The sequence below is a fragment of the Typopeltis vanoorti genome, chromosome 6, assembly GCF_054136105.1.
Source record: "Typopeltis vanoorti isolate ZY-2024b chromosome 6, IOZ_Tvanoo_1.0, whole genome shotgun sequence".
Classification (NCBI taxonomy): Eukaryota; Metazoa; Arthropoda; class Arachnida; order Uropygi; family Thelyphonidae; genus Typopeltis; species Typopeltis vanoorti.
In genome coordinates this window covers 136,514,666-136,528,784 of record NC_143554.1, presented here as the reverse complement: position 1 = coordinate 136,528,784, position 14,119 = coordinate 136,514,666, and the positions used below count along the sequence as shown (strand labels likewise).

At 34.2% G+C, this 14,119-nt stretch overlaps 1 protein-coding gene across 1 annotated transcript in view; it reads left to right on the top strand.

Moving 5' to 3' along the window:
* LOC150105975 (bridge-like lipid transfer protein family member 3B) overlaps positions 1-14,119 on the top strand; it is a 315,418-nt gene that overhangs the window by 180,480 nt on the left and 120,819 nt on the right. Inside the window, exons 11-12 of the mRNA XM_090393732.1 lie at positions 6,063-6,429; positions 12,104-12,210. Of these exons, the coding sequence (XP_090249858.1) occupies positions 6,063-6,429; positions 12,104-12,210 (474 nt within the window). The remainder of the gene's footprint in view (positions 1-6,062; positions 6,430-12,103; positions 12,211-14,119) is intronic.

Genomic DNA, 14,119 nt, shown 5'->3' with positions numbered 1-14,119 from the left:
ACTATATTATCCTAACCTTATCTTTGACAACACCCAAATCTCTAGGCAAGATGAGATCCCTCTCCTTGGGATTACCTTGACATCAAGACTCTCTTGGCATAAACACATTACAACCATTGCCTCCTCAGCAATTTCATTCAAGGCATTACTTTATCCCAAAACAGCTATTAACCTTGTAAAAATCACAAATCATCCATTGAGTACTGCTTGCACATCCTGGGAGGTTCACCTAAGAGCTCCCTAAAAATACCCAACGCATTATAGAAGAGAGCACAATATGGAACAGACTGATTAAAGACTCATTTCGGACCAACTTGCTCCAACCACTCTTGCACATGAGGCTATCTACTGCATGCATCTTCTACAAATATTTCCATGGTAAATGTTCAGAGCTATCATCAATAATTACCTCCCCCCCCTCACTCTCTCTGCTAAATCCATTGAAAACATGTAGCTACCATCTAACATCTCTTCACAGGCCAACTCCATACTGATAGAAAAGTTTCTCTTCCTTCTCCTTCATTCCTGCTGCTGCTGTATTCTGGAACAGCTTCACCTTCCATTTGTTTCCCATGGAATATAATGCACAGGTCTTCAAATCTAACATGAACAAGTTCCTTATATCCTGTTTCCCTTCCCATACATGGTACTAACTTAGTGTAGTTGACCAACTGACTTCTCATGTATGGGCCCAACATAAAAAAATAAAATAAAAATTATGAAGCTTGTGTAGATAGCAGATTTTTGTATTTGAACAGAATAAATACAATGTGGGAAAAATTGTTGATATAAATTTATTCTTTCATTAGTAATTTTCATGGATATTTACCATTGAGAGCTTACCCTATGGGGCCAACCCATTATTGCAAAATGCTAAAAAAAAGGTATATGATAACATGTTACTGTATGCTGTGGACTTTTTTTTTTTTTTTGATGTTTTAATATTTTCTTATTTAAAATACAAGCCTAGTCATTTCAAAAGCTTTAGAAATAAAATTAAGATAGAAAATAACTGCCTGTATTAAAAATAAAAGTTGCCAAATTCCTGATATGTACCCCCCCCCCCCCAAACAGTATGCAGTATATTGTGATTATAGTACTACATGAAAAGTTTACATTATTACCAAATTTCTCTTTCTAGATTTCCTTCAAATTAATTTATTACCTGTAAGGACTCCAATATTTTGGTCTTCTAAGGCACTTGCTACTACATCAATACACCTAGATCTTGATCCTCCCATGGGCCTTTTTTCCTGTCATCCTAGCATCAAACACTGCACATAAGAGCATTGCTTATTCTCTTGTCTATTTCCGTATTTAATATGCTTCACTAAATATAATGCCGAATAAAATATTTTACTTGTTCTATATTCTACACGCTTATTCTGGATTTATTTAGATTAATATCTCCAATTTTGATATCAGGCCTATAACAATTTCCTACATAACGTGGATAAGATAGTAGCTGATGAACAGATATGGAGAAGCAGCATCCAGGAAAAAGCAGGTGACTAGTGGTGTGCCATGAAGTTCAATGCTATGACCACTACTATTTAATTTGTACATAAATGATATAGAAAATAATTTAAAGGGAAATATTCAGTTGTTTGCTGATGATGCAAAATTGTAATAGGTTAATCAAGGTAATGTTGAAGAGCTTGTAGGATGATTTAATTAGGCTATTAGTATATGTAAAAGATAATGGGGATCAGTTTAATGTGGAGAAATGTAAAGGTATGCATTTTGGGATAAATAGATTACAAGCTGTGTACCACATTTATGGAGCTGTACTCCAGGAAATAGATGAACCTAGAGATTTAGGAATAGTCATGTTGGAGGCTTAATGGATTTTTTACGACACTCAGAAAGGATTAAAACAGAATTTAATACTTCTTATATTTCGTCCTAGTCACTAGGACATCTACGTGGATTACAAAAACAACTAATGTAACATGAACACAAATATCATACAATACTAAGCCCAACCACGTGGGTGACACTAAAGTCCTATCTAGGTAGAGCGCCCTCTACGGGCAGTTGTAGGTGGCCTGGAATGTAAGGTGGGACCTCTGGTGATGAGTGTTTCCCAAATCTTCGGAAGCTTAATGCAACCATATTTATTAAGATTTGGTTGATTTCTGAGAGATGCTGCTGCTTCTAAGAATAGTCTCTCTTTCTTGAATTTGCTGTGGTGGAGCATGGTAGTTTTCTTCCATGATACCCTGTGGGTGGTGTCCAAGACATGGTCAGCCAAGCATGAATGACCATAGTTGTGTTTACAGATATAAGACGTGTTCCTCCAGGCGGATGGATGCTGATCTGTCTGTCTGTCCAAAGTACACCAGCTTACAGGAACAGGGTACTTTGTAAACTCCAGGCAGAGAGAGAGGAGGGAGCTGATCTTTCGTAGAACGGATAAGGATAGCAAGTTTGCGGTGGGGCTTATATGCTGTGATAAGCCCCACCGCAAACTTGCTATCCTTATTATCCGTTCTACGAAAGATCAACTCCCTCCTCTTTCTCTGCCTGGAGTTTACAAAGTACTCTGTTCCTGTAAGCTGGCATACTTTGGACAGACAGACAGATCAGCATCCATCTGGAGGAACACAAGTCTTATATCTGTAAACACAACTATGGTCATTCAGGCCCATCTGACCATGTCTTGGACACCACCCACAGGGTATCATGGAAGAAAACTACCATGCTCCACCACAGCAAATTCAAGAAAGAGAGACTATTCTTAGAAGCAGCAGCAGCTCTCAGAAATCAACCAAATCTTAATAAATACGGTTGCATTAAGCTTCCGAAGATTTGGGAAACAGTCATCACCAGAGGTCCCACCTACAACCGCCCTTAGAGGGTGCTCCACCTAGATTGGGTTTAGTATTGTATGATATTTGTGTTCGTGTTACATTAGTTGTTTTTGTAACCCTGTAGATGTCTTACTGACTAGGACGAAATATAGGAAGTATTAAATTCTGTTTTAATCCTTTCTGAATGTTGTAAAAAATCCATTAAGCCTCTACACACGAATTAAGGAAGTCGAAGTTTAGAGAACATGTTGTTAAGCTCATAAGATTACATGGCTATAACAAGTAGAGATAAGGGAGTTGTTATTCCTCTTTATTAGGTCTTGATATGTCCACATCTGGATTACTCTACTCAGTTCTGGTTTCCTGGATTTCTTGGGAAGGAAGTGACAGAGAGGAGCAAAGGCTGAATCCTCTGAATTCCCTGCTGGTTGAATCAATTTTTTTTTTATTTTTATTAAATCAATTTTATATATTTTTGTAATTTTTTAAAATTTATTTTTACATAGTCTGGAAACCCTGCTTTAGAGACCTAATGGAACTTTTTCAAGCCACTTCAGGCCACCAATAAGCAGAACAGTGGTCTCACACAGAGAACTAAAATTCATCTCTTACTACTGTACTTACCATTATTATTATTTTTACCTTTGCTCTCCATATTTTTCCTAACTTTTTTGTGTCAACTGCCATCTCTGATGACTTCAGAAATTTCTTTACTTCTTCCTTATTAAACCTTCTGTCGAGAATCATAGGCACAAATAAGTCTAATCACCCAGTTCCCCCATTTTGATGTTTGCCAGTATCACGAATTGATATTGCCTGCAATTTAAGATTATCCTTGTGTTTGGTGTTGAATATTATATATACTCCTTTCTTTCCCTGATCACTGTTGCTTGAATATTAACATCTTGTATTTGTTATTTAGAAGAATCTCACCCCCCCCCTCCATTTGTTTCGGTAGCACCAATTATCTGGCCCTGTATTTGTCTAATTTTTCTGTTGATACTTATGTTGATGGTGCCTATTTTTAAATCTGCCAATTCTGAGTTTGTTCCAGTAACTGACATTTTAATATGCAACCTGGTTTCTTGATGAAAGCAGTGTAGAGCTTTAATCTGCCATCATGAAATTTTATCATATTTTCCATTTTGTTTTGGTTTAAGCCGATAAGAATGCAATTTAGTCAACTAAATCTCAAATTATAATAAATTTAGTTTAATCCTTTATCCAAGTGTGAGCAAACAAAGTTTGCGCCTGAAAGTATCTTCAGGACTGGGGTAAGGTGGTACAACACTGGGAAACTCCTTGCTAAGGTGGAGCAAGCTACCTTGCTCCACCATACCCTTGAGGATATGTATAATGTTATGCATTAAGGGAAGGGCCACAACCCAGACTAGTTTCGACCTTTATTGAGGTCTCTTCAGTGGGAGCCAGGCCCAAGTGGAGATACCAGGCAGAAGCATTAGCAGGTCATCTCTACCTATAGGAGTTGCCAAATGGTGTGCCACCCTTTTTTAATAAATTACTCTGGATTTAGAGAAAGATGTTGAAAATTTATTTTTCACTTGGTTAGAGTATAATAAATTTAGTTTAATCCTTTATCCAACCTCTTTCTCTAAATCCAGAGTAATTTATTAAAAAAGGGAGGCACACCATTTGGCAACTCCTATAGGTAGAGATGACCTGCTAATGCTTCTGGCAGGTATCTCCACTTGGGCCTGGCTCCCACTGAAGAGACCTCAATAAAGGTCGAAACTAGTCTTGGTTGTGGCCTTCCCTTAATGCATAACATTAGACATATCCACAAGGAGATGTGTTTTGCATTATGGGAGATACTGAGGTAGGAGTGTTGGTAGCTTGCTCCACCTTTGCAAGGATTGCCTTGGTGTTGTACCACCTTACCCCAGTCCTGAAGATACTTTCAGGCGCAAACTTTGTTTGCTCACACTTGGATAAAGGATTAAACTAAATTTATTATACTCTAACCAAGTGAAAAATAAACTTTCAACATAAATCTCAAATTGCTAATTATCCTCATTCATTCATTTGGTATCCAAGTATTGTATCATGCTAACTGGATGTGCTATGAGGAGGTTAGAATCTGATATTGTCAGAATCTCTGTCAGTTCTTCCTGTTCCTTATATATAGCTTTGACCATTAAACATATTAATTTTTTTTAAAAATTAATAAAGATAATTATTATTATTACATGACACCTCTAAGGAGTCCAAAGACTCGGGGGAGGGCACCTAATCTACAACTCTGTCTCCACTAACTACAACGAACTGCAACTACACCAACGCCATCTACCACCACTAGTATTTTTACAGACAATCACAAACATCCATGCCCATGGCAGGATTCAAATCCGCAGCCTTTTGGCTGGAGAGCGGATATGCTAACCACTTCGGCCAACAAGGCTGGCATAATATTTGAATTTTTTACGTTTTGAATATAAATAGTCACAAAGGTTAAATGCAATAGATTAAATTTAAATTTAGTTGTGTTAAAATCTATTAAATAAATAGGAAAATGAGTTTTTTAATGGGTTTAATATTTCATCCACAAAAGGTTTTAAACTCATCACACAATAGTACCATGTTTGTGTATGTAAGATGATCTGAAGTTTCTCTAGAATAAGACCAAACATTTAGCCTTTCTGAAGCCATATCAGGGTTCCAATATGCAGAGTGGTAGTCTCACACAGTTTGTTTTCAGCAGTTTTTTAGTGAATATTTGTAAAGAAATTATTTTGTGGCTTGGCTGAAGATTCATTGTAGAGAGGCACTCCACACAATTCACCATCTCTATGGCTTCGTTTGTTTCTACTATATACATACAGTGTGACACTATCCACTATATACACACAAGGTCATCTGCTTTCCATCATTAGTATCATTTGTCTTAAATTGTGCATGTTTTCTGGCCAGTTTGCCTATTACATGTAGTGAAAAACCCAAGTCCTCCCCTTTCTTCAGAAAAAAAAAAATTCTGTATGAGATGGGCTGACTCACCATTGAAGAGAGCAATGGTCTGTCCTTCCAGTTGTACTATGGAAGTGCTTGAAAGTTGCAGTGCAAGCTCACTTTGGAACTTAAAAGAGAAAAAAAAAATGTAACTCTGGCATATAGGAAAAGCAGTTGTAGTAAAATGAAAATGATAGAAAAATCTTTTAAGTTTGTTAGTTTGGCTTATTAAATTTCCTTTTTTTTTTTTTTTTTTTTTTTTTTTTTTTTTTTTTTTTTTCATAGGCTGGAGCTAATTCTGGTACTGGTTTTGAAAATAGTTCTGAAGAAAAGCAAATGCTGGTACGCAAGTCAAGTACTGCAAGTGGTTCAAATTCTGAAACTCAAACACCAGATATTAGCAGACAAAGCAGTGTAGTTCAAAGTAGAAAATCTTCAATGCAATGGAATATTAAATACTTAATGGCCAGTTGTTTTATCCTTCGACTTGAAGACTTCACGGTTTACAAAGTTTCAACTTCTACAGCATCAAAAAAACATTCACTGGAAAAATTTATGTCATCCAATAGAAGTTTACACCTGCCACCAGATATGAAAACCATGCACATGGAAATGACTTCTTATTATCTTCCTGGAGAGATGGATTTACCAGGTAAAGTGTAATTTGATTAACTTGATTCTATTCTTTATTGGTGAAAGTTGCTAGCTAAAATAGCATAAACCTTTTTTCTGTAACATAATGTAGTAGTGTAATTATGTTTTCAAATCCCAGTTAATCTAGTAAATACCTATCTCTACACCCATCAGTAACTATGTGATATCAGAGCAGGAAAAAGAAAGTTGAAAATCCTTTCCATAATCCTTCCCTAAACTAAAATTGGTCTATTGTTGTTACTTTATAAATAAAATACTACCAACAAATTTTGCTGCATAAATATAAATTAAAGATGCCAAGAAAATATATTCTTGCTTTACCTTTATCCAAGCGAAAGCAAATTTTACATGTAAAGTATCTTCACCACTGGACTACTTATGTATAGAGTCTAATGACTTCACATTGATTATTGCTTTAGTATCCCATAATGCAAAGTATTCCCTTCCCCTTTTTGGATTTATGTAATGCTATGCATTATGAGAAGGACCACTATTAATTAATTTTACACACTGACCGAGAGTTTACTTATGAAATATGCATTTCTCTGACATTGGATTTCTTTAGTATTGATTGAGAGTTTCTGCCTGATCTCTGAGGAGATCAGGCAGAAACTCTCAATCAATTTAAAACAGCTGGTCAGGCCAGTGAAACCTTTATCAAATGTGCTAATAAAAAGCAAGTATGTGGACACTTGGGAAGCAGTCGCATTCTTTTAAGTAGTGCAAGCAAAGGCAACTCCAATGCCAAGGATTGTTATTCTCATAAGCTCTGGTCAAATTACGAAACTCTCATCGTTCTGCAGCTTGGCTTTGAAATAATGTTGAATCTTTAATATTTGCTAAGTCTATGTATTCCATTTTATTTAATTAGCAATACAACATTAGATTAGCTCTTCACATATTCATAAATGCATAAGAAAGGGATTGGTTTTTTTTTTTAATATTATTAATATGATTCTGCCATTAGTGTCATCAGTTCGTTCTCTAATTTTCCCGACAACTCTTATATCTGTGGTCGCTACTCTTTGATCAAGTATTTTGTTCTAAGTCAGCTCCGATCCATAGGTTAAAACTGGTGTAGACTGTCTTGTATATTGCTAGTTTAGGCATTTAGGTTACTTTCTTTCTACTGTTCCATGTAAATTTATTAAACTGGCTTCCTACAATACCATCTTATTGCTTGTATGCTGGGAGATTTCTTTATTCTGTTATTTATTTTGATATTTAATTTACTACCTTCACTAAAATATTTTCTTAACTTAAGTGTTTTTCTTGTTCTATATGTTCCCATTGAAAACGCAGTTGATGCTTTCCATGTCCTTATCTATTTATTGTAGATTTTAACTTTTTTGCTCTTGCTTTTTTTATCAAATTTGTTACAAAAGTTATTCTGTGTAGCTAATAAATACTGAAGATGTGTACGGAGTTAACTAGGAGTATACATAACTATTTTGTATACATTAGATGGCATACGTTACCTATTTGCATACATAAGAGAACCAAATATAATAGTTCTGATATGAATATCAGATTTAACACCAGTTTTCCTTATAAGGTGCTCTATGTAGATGATGGATGACAGTAGAAGTAGCTGGTGCCTTACATTAGCTTATCATCCAGTACATTCTTCATTTCTCACACTGTATATAGCTTATATGTACTTGATACTTTAAATCGTCTGTGAGTTCCACTTTTTTATCAGAGGAACTTGCAGGGAAATTAGAGAGGTATCATATCAACATAATTAGTGTTACTAAAATTTAGAATATTAAATTAGGTAAGATACTGCTACTGTAAATGGTAAACTAACATGTTATATTCCAGCAATAATGATCAGGAAAAGGAACTAGTAGTTATACTAAACAAAAAAATAAACTTATTGAAATGAAATTGCTTCAAGTAGAAAATGCAAAATTGGGTGACAAAACTTATTTCATATATATGGTCCTATAGAAGGATCTATTAAGGATGAAGTACAGAAGTTTTTTTGAGTCATTGGAGGGAGTATGCATAAACTAAGAAAAATTGTGGAAGTGAAACTGAGGAATAACAAGCTGGGTTTGACTAAATAGGTATTGTCAAGATGAGATTTTTATTTAAAAACAAATAGTCAAAAATTTATGGAATTATAACAAGGATTTGTATTTGAGTTTTCTAGATGTGGAAAAGGCATATCACAAAGTACCAAAAGAAAAGCTGTTCAAAACTACAATTATATGGTATTAATGTGACATTATATAGCAAGATGTATAGTTTTTGTTTATATTGTTAGCCAGCAGCTAGAATTGAAGGAGGTATAAGAGAATGATACAAGGAGACTTGCTGTGTCCAGTTATTCATAATCTGTATGGATCATAATTACAAAAGAAAATGGCATTATGTCTGATACCAAAATTTGAAATATTTAGCTCAGTTACTTACTTTATATAGCTGCTGTTATACTCCTAAATAAATAGACTAACTGAATTGAATAACTGCTCTACAAGTTTAGTATGAAAATTGAAAACAAAAAGAGATATTACAAACATTCACAAGAAACTGGAAAACATTAATTGCATTTTTAGTGGTGAACTTATAGAATAAATAAAGCACTTCAGCTATTTAGTTACAATTTTTATTGAAAATTGGTAAATTAAATTTGGAAATAAAATAAACAAAGCTGGGTGGGAAACCAGTTAAATAACTTCATCATCATCATCAAATTCCTGACATGTACCCTCAAGGGGTGTACAGGATATGATAGTACTACATGAAAAATTTACATCATTACTAACTTCCTATCTACAATTTTCCTCCAAATCAGTCTATTACTTGTCAAGACTCCAATATTATCATTATCAGATCTTATATTTCTATTGCCTAAGGCACATTGTACTGTATCATAAAAGAGAAATTATCCAAATCACTAAACTAGCAATATACAAGATGATGTTCAAACTTATTTTGATTTACCAATATGAGAGGAAGGGGGTCTTATCTAAGACTAGAGACTACCAACACAGTTCTGAGAAAAATTAGCTAGTGAACAGGTGGCATCATCAGAGTCATAAAAAAATTACACTATTAGAAAGGAACCTTCACAGTGTTAACAGCTCACATGCAGAATGGGAGAGAAAAGAATTGCAAAACAGGTGTTTGGTGCTAAGATGGTAGGAAAAAGACTTGGAGTATCCCAATATCTAAATGCCAGCTGGTCTTGGTTGGCTTAGTGGTTAGTATATTGGCTTTCCAACAACAAATTCAGGTTTGAATCCTACTATGGGAGATAAATTTCATTGTCCAGTGTGAGACCCTGCTCCACTTATTGGAGGCTTTAAGTAGCTTGAAAAAGTCCAATGTTTGGTTTATAGATCAGGATTTCCAGAAAAGGTAAACAAAATTAATAAAAAAATGCAAACAAGTATAAAAAAGTAACAAAAAAATAAATAAAAATCCTTAGCCCCATCTTCAGTACTAATAAACTATAGGTTTAAAAAAATCTTCATGGGTGGGAGCCACATACAAAAAAATAATAATAAATAAATAAATAAATTCTTTTGAAATTAATTTAGAAGAATATGATTAATAAGATGCTAGTAACAGTGTAAACAGTCATGTGGTATTCTCACACTATCCCGCTGTGTCCCTTGAGGTATATATCAGCAATTTCATGAAAGGTTTGTCAGTGAAATAAAGAAATTTTCTCTTTGCATGAAATTTGCCCATCCCATTGATTCTTTTAATATTGATGGTGCTTCTCTTTAGTTCCTGTTCTGCTTTTTTAAAATTATCTTAAAATGGTACACTTTAATAGACCATTTAATTTACTAATTAGGGAAGAAAAGTATAACTAGCAAAGGAAAATCATGATGTTTTTAAGATGATCACCTGTCCAACTAATATTGTAAGCAAATGATGTTTTTTATCGTGTCAATCAGCAGACATTTCTTTTTTGCACCTGCCAAACAGTATTGCTTTCATAATTAATAGTTTATATTTAAAATTTATCAAACTTTGTTTCTACTACATGTAATTTTCTGCAAACTTTGTAAAATTAATGCACTATTATTATTAATATGAGAGTGGTCTGAAAAGTTCACAGCCTTGACCATAGATGGCAATGCTATCTGTAAGTTTTTTTTTTTTTTCCTAAATTGATACATCTGTCATAAGCAACCATGTGAAATTGCAAGTCATTCTGTCAAGTAGAATGACTTTTGCTGTCTGAAGCAAAAGTGTTGTCTGTATCCCTTGAAATGGATAAAATTGAGTATCATTGGCGTTAAACCTTCTTTGTAAAAGAAGGTTTAACGCCAAAAAAAATTCATTTGAAGTTCATAAAAGTTTATGGGCACTCTTCTCCTTCGTTTTCGCCAATTAAGAAATGAGCTGCCAAGTTTAAACGTGGCCATACCAGCCTTGAAGGTGATCCACGTGAAAGACATCCAGAAAAGTGTAACAACACCAGAAATCAAAGTTGATTAAATGCACTATATGGTATTGGATGACCAACAAGTCAAAGTGCATGAAATTGCTGAGACTATAGGCATTTCAAAACAACGTGTAGGATATATTTTGCATGAAGAATTGCATGTGAAAAAGCTTTGTGCAAGATGTGTGCCGTGCTTGATCACAGCAGATCAAAAATGCACTTGCATGAAAATCTCTGAACAGTGCTTTAACAAGTGCATTTTAACAAGAATAATACATTTTATTAGTACTATGGATGAGACTTGGATTCACCATTACACACCAGAATCTAAACAGTGGACAGAAACCAGCTGTTCAACACCAAAGAAAAAGTCAGTTCCGTCAGCAGGGAAGGTCGTCATGGCATCGGTGTTTGGGGATGCTAAAGGCATTTTGTTTATTAATTATCTTGAAAAGGGTATAACAATAACTGGGGAATATTATTCCAATCTTTTAATCAGACTAGATGAAAAAATTCGTGTTAAAAGACCCTGTTTACAGAAGAAAAAAAATCATCTTTCATCAGGACAATGCACCTGCCCACAAAGGTGTTTTGGCAATGGGAAAATTAAGGGATCTGCACTATGAATTGTTAGAACATCAACCCTATTCTCCAAATTTGGCTCTCCTTGACTTCTGTCTCTTCCCAAAACTAAAACTCTTCTTCGCTGATTTGCACTTTTTTTTCAAATCAAGAGGTTATTGCAGCTGTAGAGGGGTATTTTGCAGATCTGACTGAGAACCACTACAGGGACAGGATAATGGCTCTGGAGCATTGCTGGAATAAATGTGTTACTCTTAGGGGAGATTATGTTGAAAAATAAAAATAAATTTGAAATTATAAATTTGTTTTTTCATTGTTAGGCCGAGAACTTTTCAAACCACCCTTGTAATACAATATCAGTAACCACATTTTCTAGCAATTTTTTAACCTCTTTCCACTTGAATGAAATGAGTAGGTAAGCAGCAGTGCAATGAATAAAATCATAAACTGTTGTAAAAAAATAAAAAAAAGGCATCTATAATGCTGATGTGCAACATCAAGTAAACATAGTTATTGATGATCATGTTGTAATACATTATAACAGAATTGATGATGCTGAGTATTCAAGCTCATTTCTAAGATTATTAGTATTTTAGAAATCAATTAATATATAAGAATTTCAAAATTAAAGAAATTGCCTTTTTGCCTTATCTCATATAATTATGCTTGCCATTTACAGTGCCGTCCTCCAACCTTTTTTTCCATTTTGGACCTATGCAGTTTATTTTGGACATTCCAACAGTGTTGTGGGCAAATGCCTTTCAACTCAACTTGCAGAAATGCCTTGTGAGTATTTTTTATTGGTATTCAGCTTTTTTGTCATAAAGATTACAGCTTACCACGAACATTAATGTTAGTGGTAAGCTGTAAAATTGGCAGACTTTTATAATTTTAGAATATGTCCTTACATTCGTTGTTTTCTATTTTTGATCCGTTATTAAATATAGCAAACCCACTGTAAGAAAATAATTTAAAATGTTTCCAAAAATGCATTAAATCATGCTTCATTATATGACAAGCTATGAGTAGTAAGATTTTATAAAATTAGATTAAAACTGAATCCATTAGAAAATCAACCACCATTCAATTGTATTCAATTATTTCCTTTTAAAGTAAGCAAAAGAATTATGGAATAATATGCAAGTCACCAAGACATATGTATTTTCATGCAATATTCAGCCAGCTCCTCAGTATATCACTATGTTGAGTATTGTGTATCTATAATGTCATAACATTGTCCATCACAAACATCACAATGGTGTTGTTTGCTCCTCAGTACACCCATTTTTATTCTATAACTCATTATGAGTTGCATAAGGATACATGCTAGATAACTTGGAGGAGACCTCCATATTACCTTGTAATGAATGAATAAAAAACTGACCATGGCTTCTTACCAAATTGCCAATCCTCAGCTTATTTTGGTGCATCCTATTAGTAGATATCTACTTAGATATTGAATGAGTGAGATTAGGCTGACAATTTGGGATTTAGAACCAAACTATATTCTCTATTGGCTTAAACCAAAATAAAATGATTTTACAACATGAAGAAATTTCACATTGTGAGTGCTACCATAGTAGCTCAAACTTCCCTTGAGAGTACTTATCAGGAAGTTGATGATGATAGAAATTTCATGCTGACTGACTGAGTTCACTCAGTAAAACAAGGCCTCTGCTGTTTTTGTCAGCAAACTACAGCCAGCAACTAGAATAAACTCCGACTCTCTATCATAAGAATTCAAAATAGGTGCCAGTATCCAGTATCAATGGAAAAGAAGTGAAACTGACCGAAGAATTTGAGATGTATCACATGGGCATAATTAGTATTACTGAAATGAAGAAAGAAACAGGTGAGGTTCTTCTAGAATACAGCTACAAAATGTTATATTCAGACAGTGATGATCAGGGAAAGGAACGTGAAGCTATAGTATTCAACACTAAACACAAAGGTAAGCAAATTTTAAAATGGAGAATTTGAGAGTGAAATTGTATTCAAGTGTTTTTGGCTATGCCCACAGAAAGTTCTATTAGCAAAAAAGTGCAGAAATTTTTCAGATCATTAGAGCAGGCAGCTAATATATAAAAAAGTTGGTCCTTGATGGCGATCTGAACAGCAAAATAGGAAATAAATATTAGACATATAGAAATGGTTTTGGAAAATTTGGAGAAAATTAGATTTGTAGTAATGGTAAGTACCTGCTTTATTTCTGTTCAGGATATGCGCTAGTTCATACAAACACAATGTTTCAAACATAAATGCACAAATTCACATGTAGGGAAAAGTATCATTGGCTGAATTATTGTTGGTAGAGTTGGAAAACAACTGAAGCTTGAAGGCTCTTTGGCCAACTCCACAGAAAACTTTGATTCAGCCAACATATAGTGAAACTATATGTTGGCTTCATTGAAAAGAAAGCATGTGCTCTAAGAGAATACAAAAAAATGTAAAGAAAAATATAACAAAACAACATGTTAAAGACTAAACAAAAGTCACAGGAACACTTTGATAAAAACACAGAAGGTAAATATCAGGAAGGTAGCCATATGATTTGGAGGCTATTGGAAAAGCCTAGAAATAGAGAAACAAGTACTGTCCTGAAAAGACCTGAAGATATATTCTAGATATATATAGTAATGACTTTAACCATGCTACTGGCCAAGATGCCTATAGGTGTCAAGGTTATCATGGATGC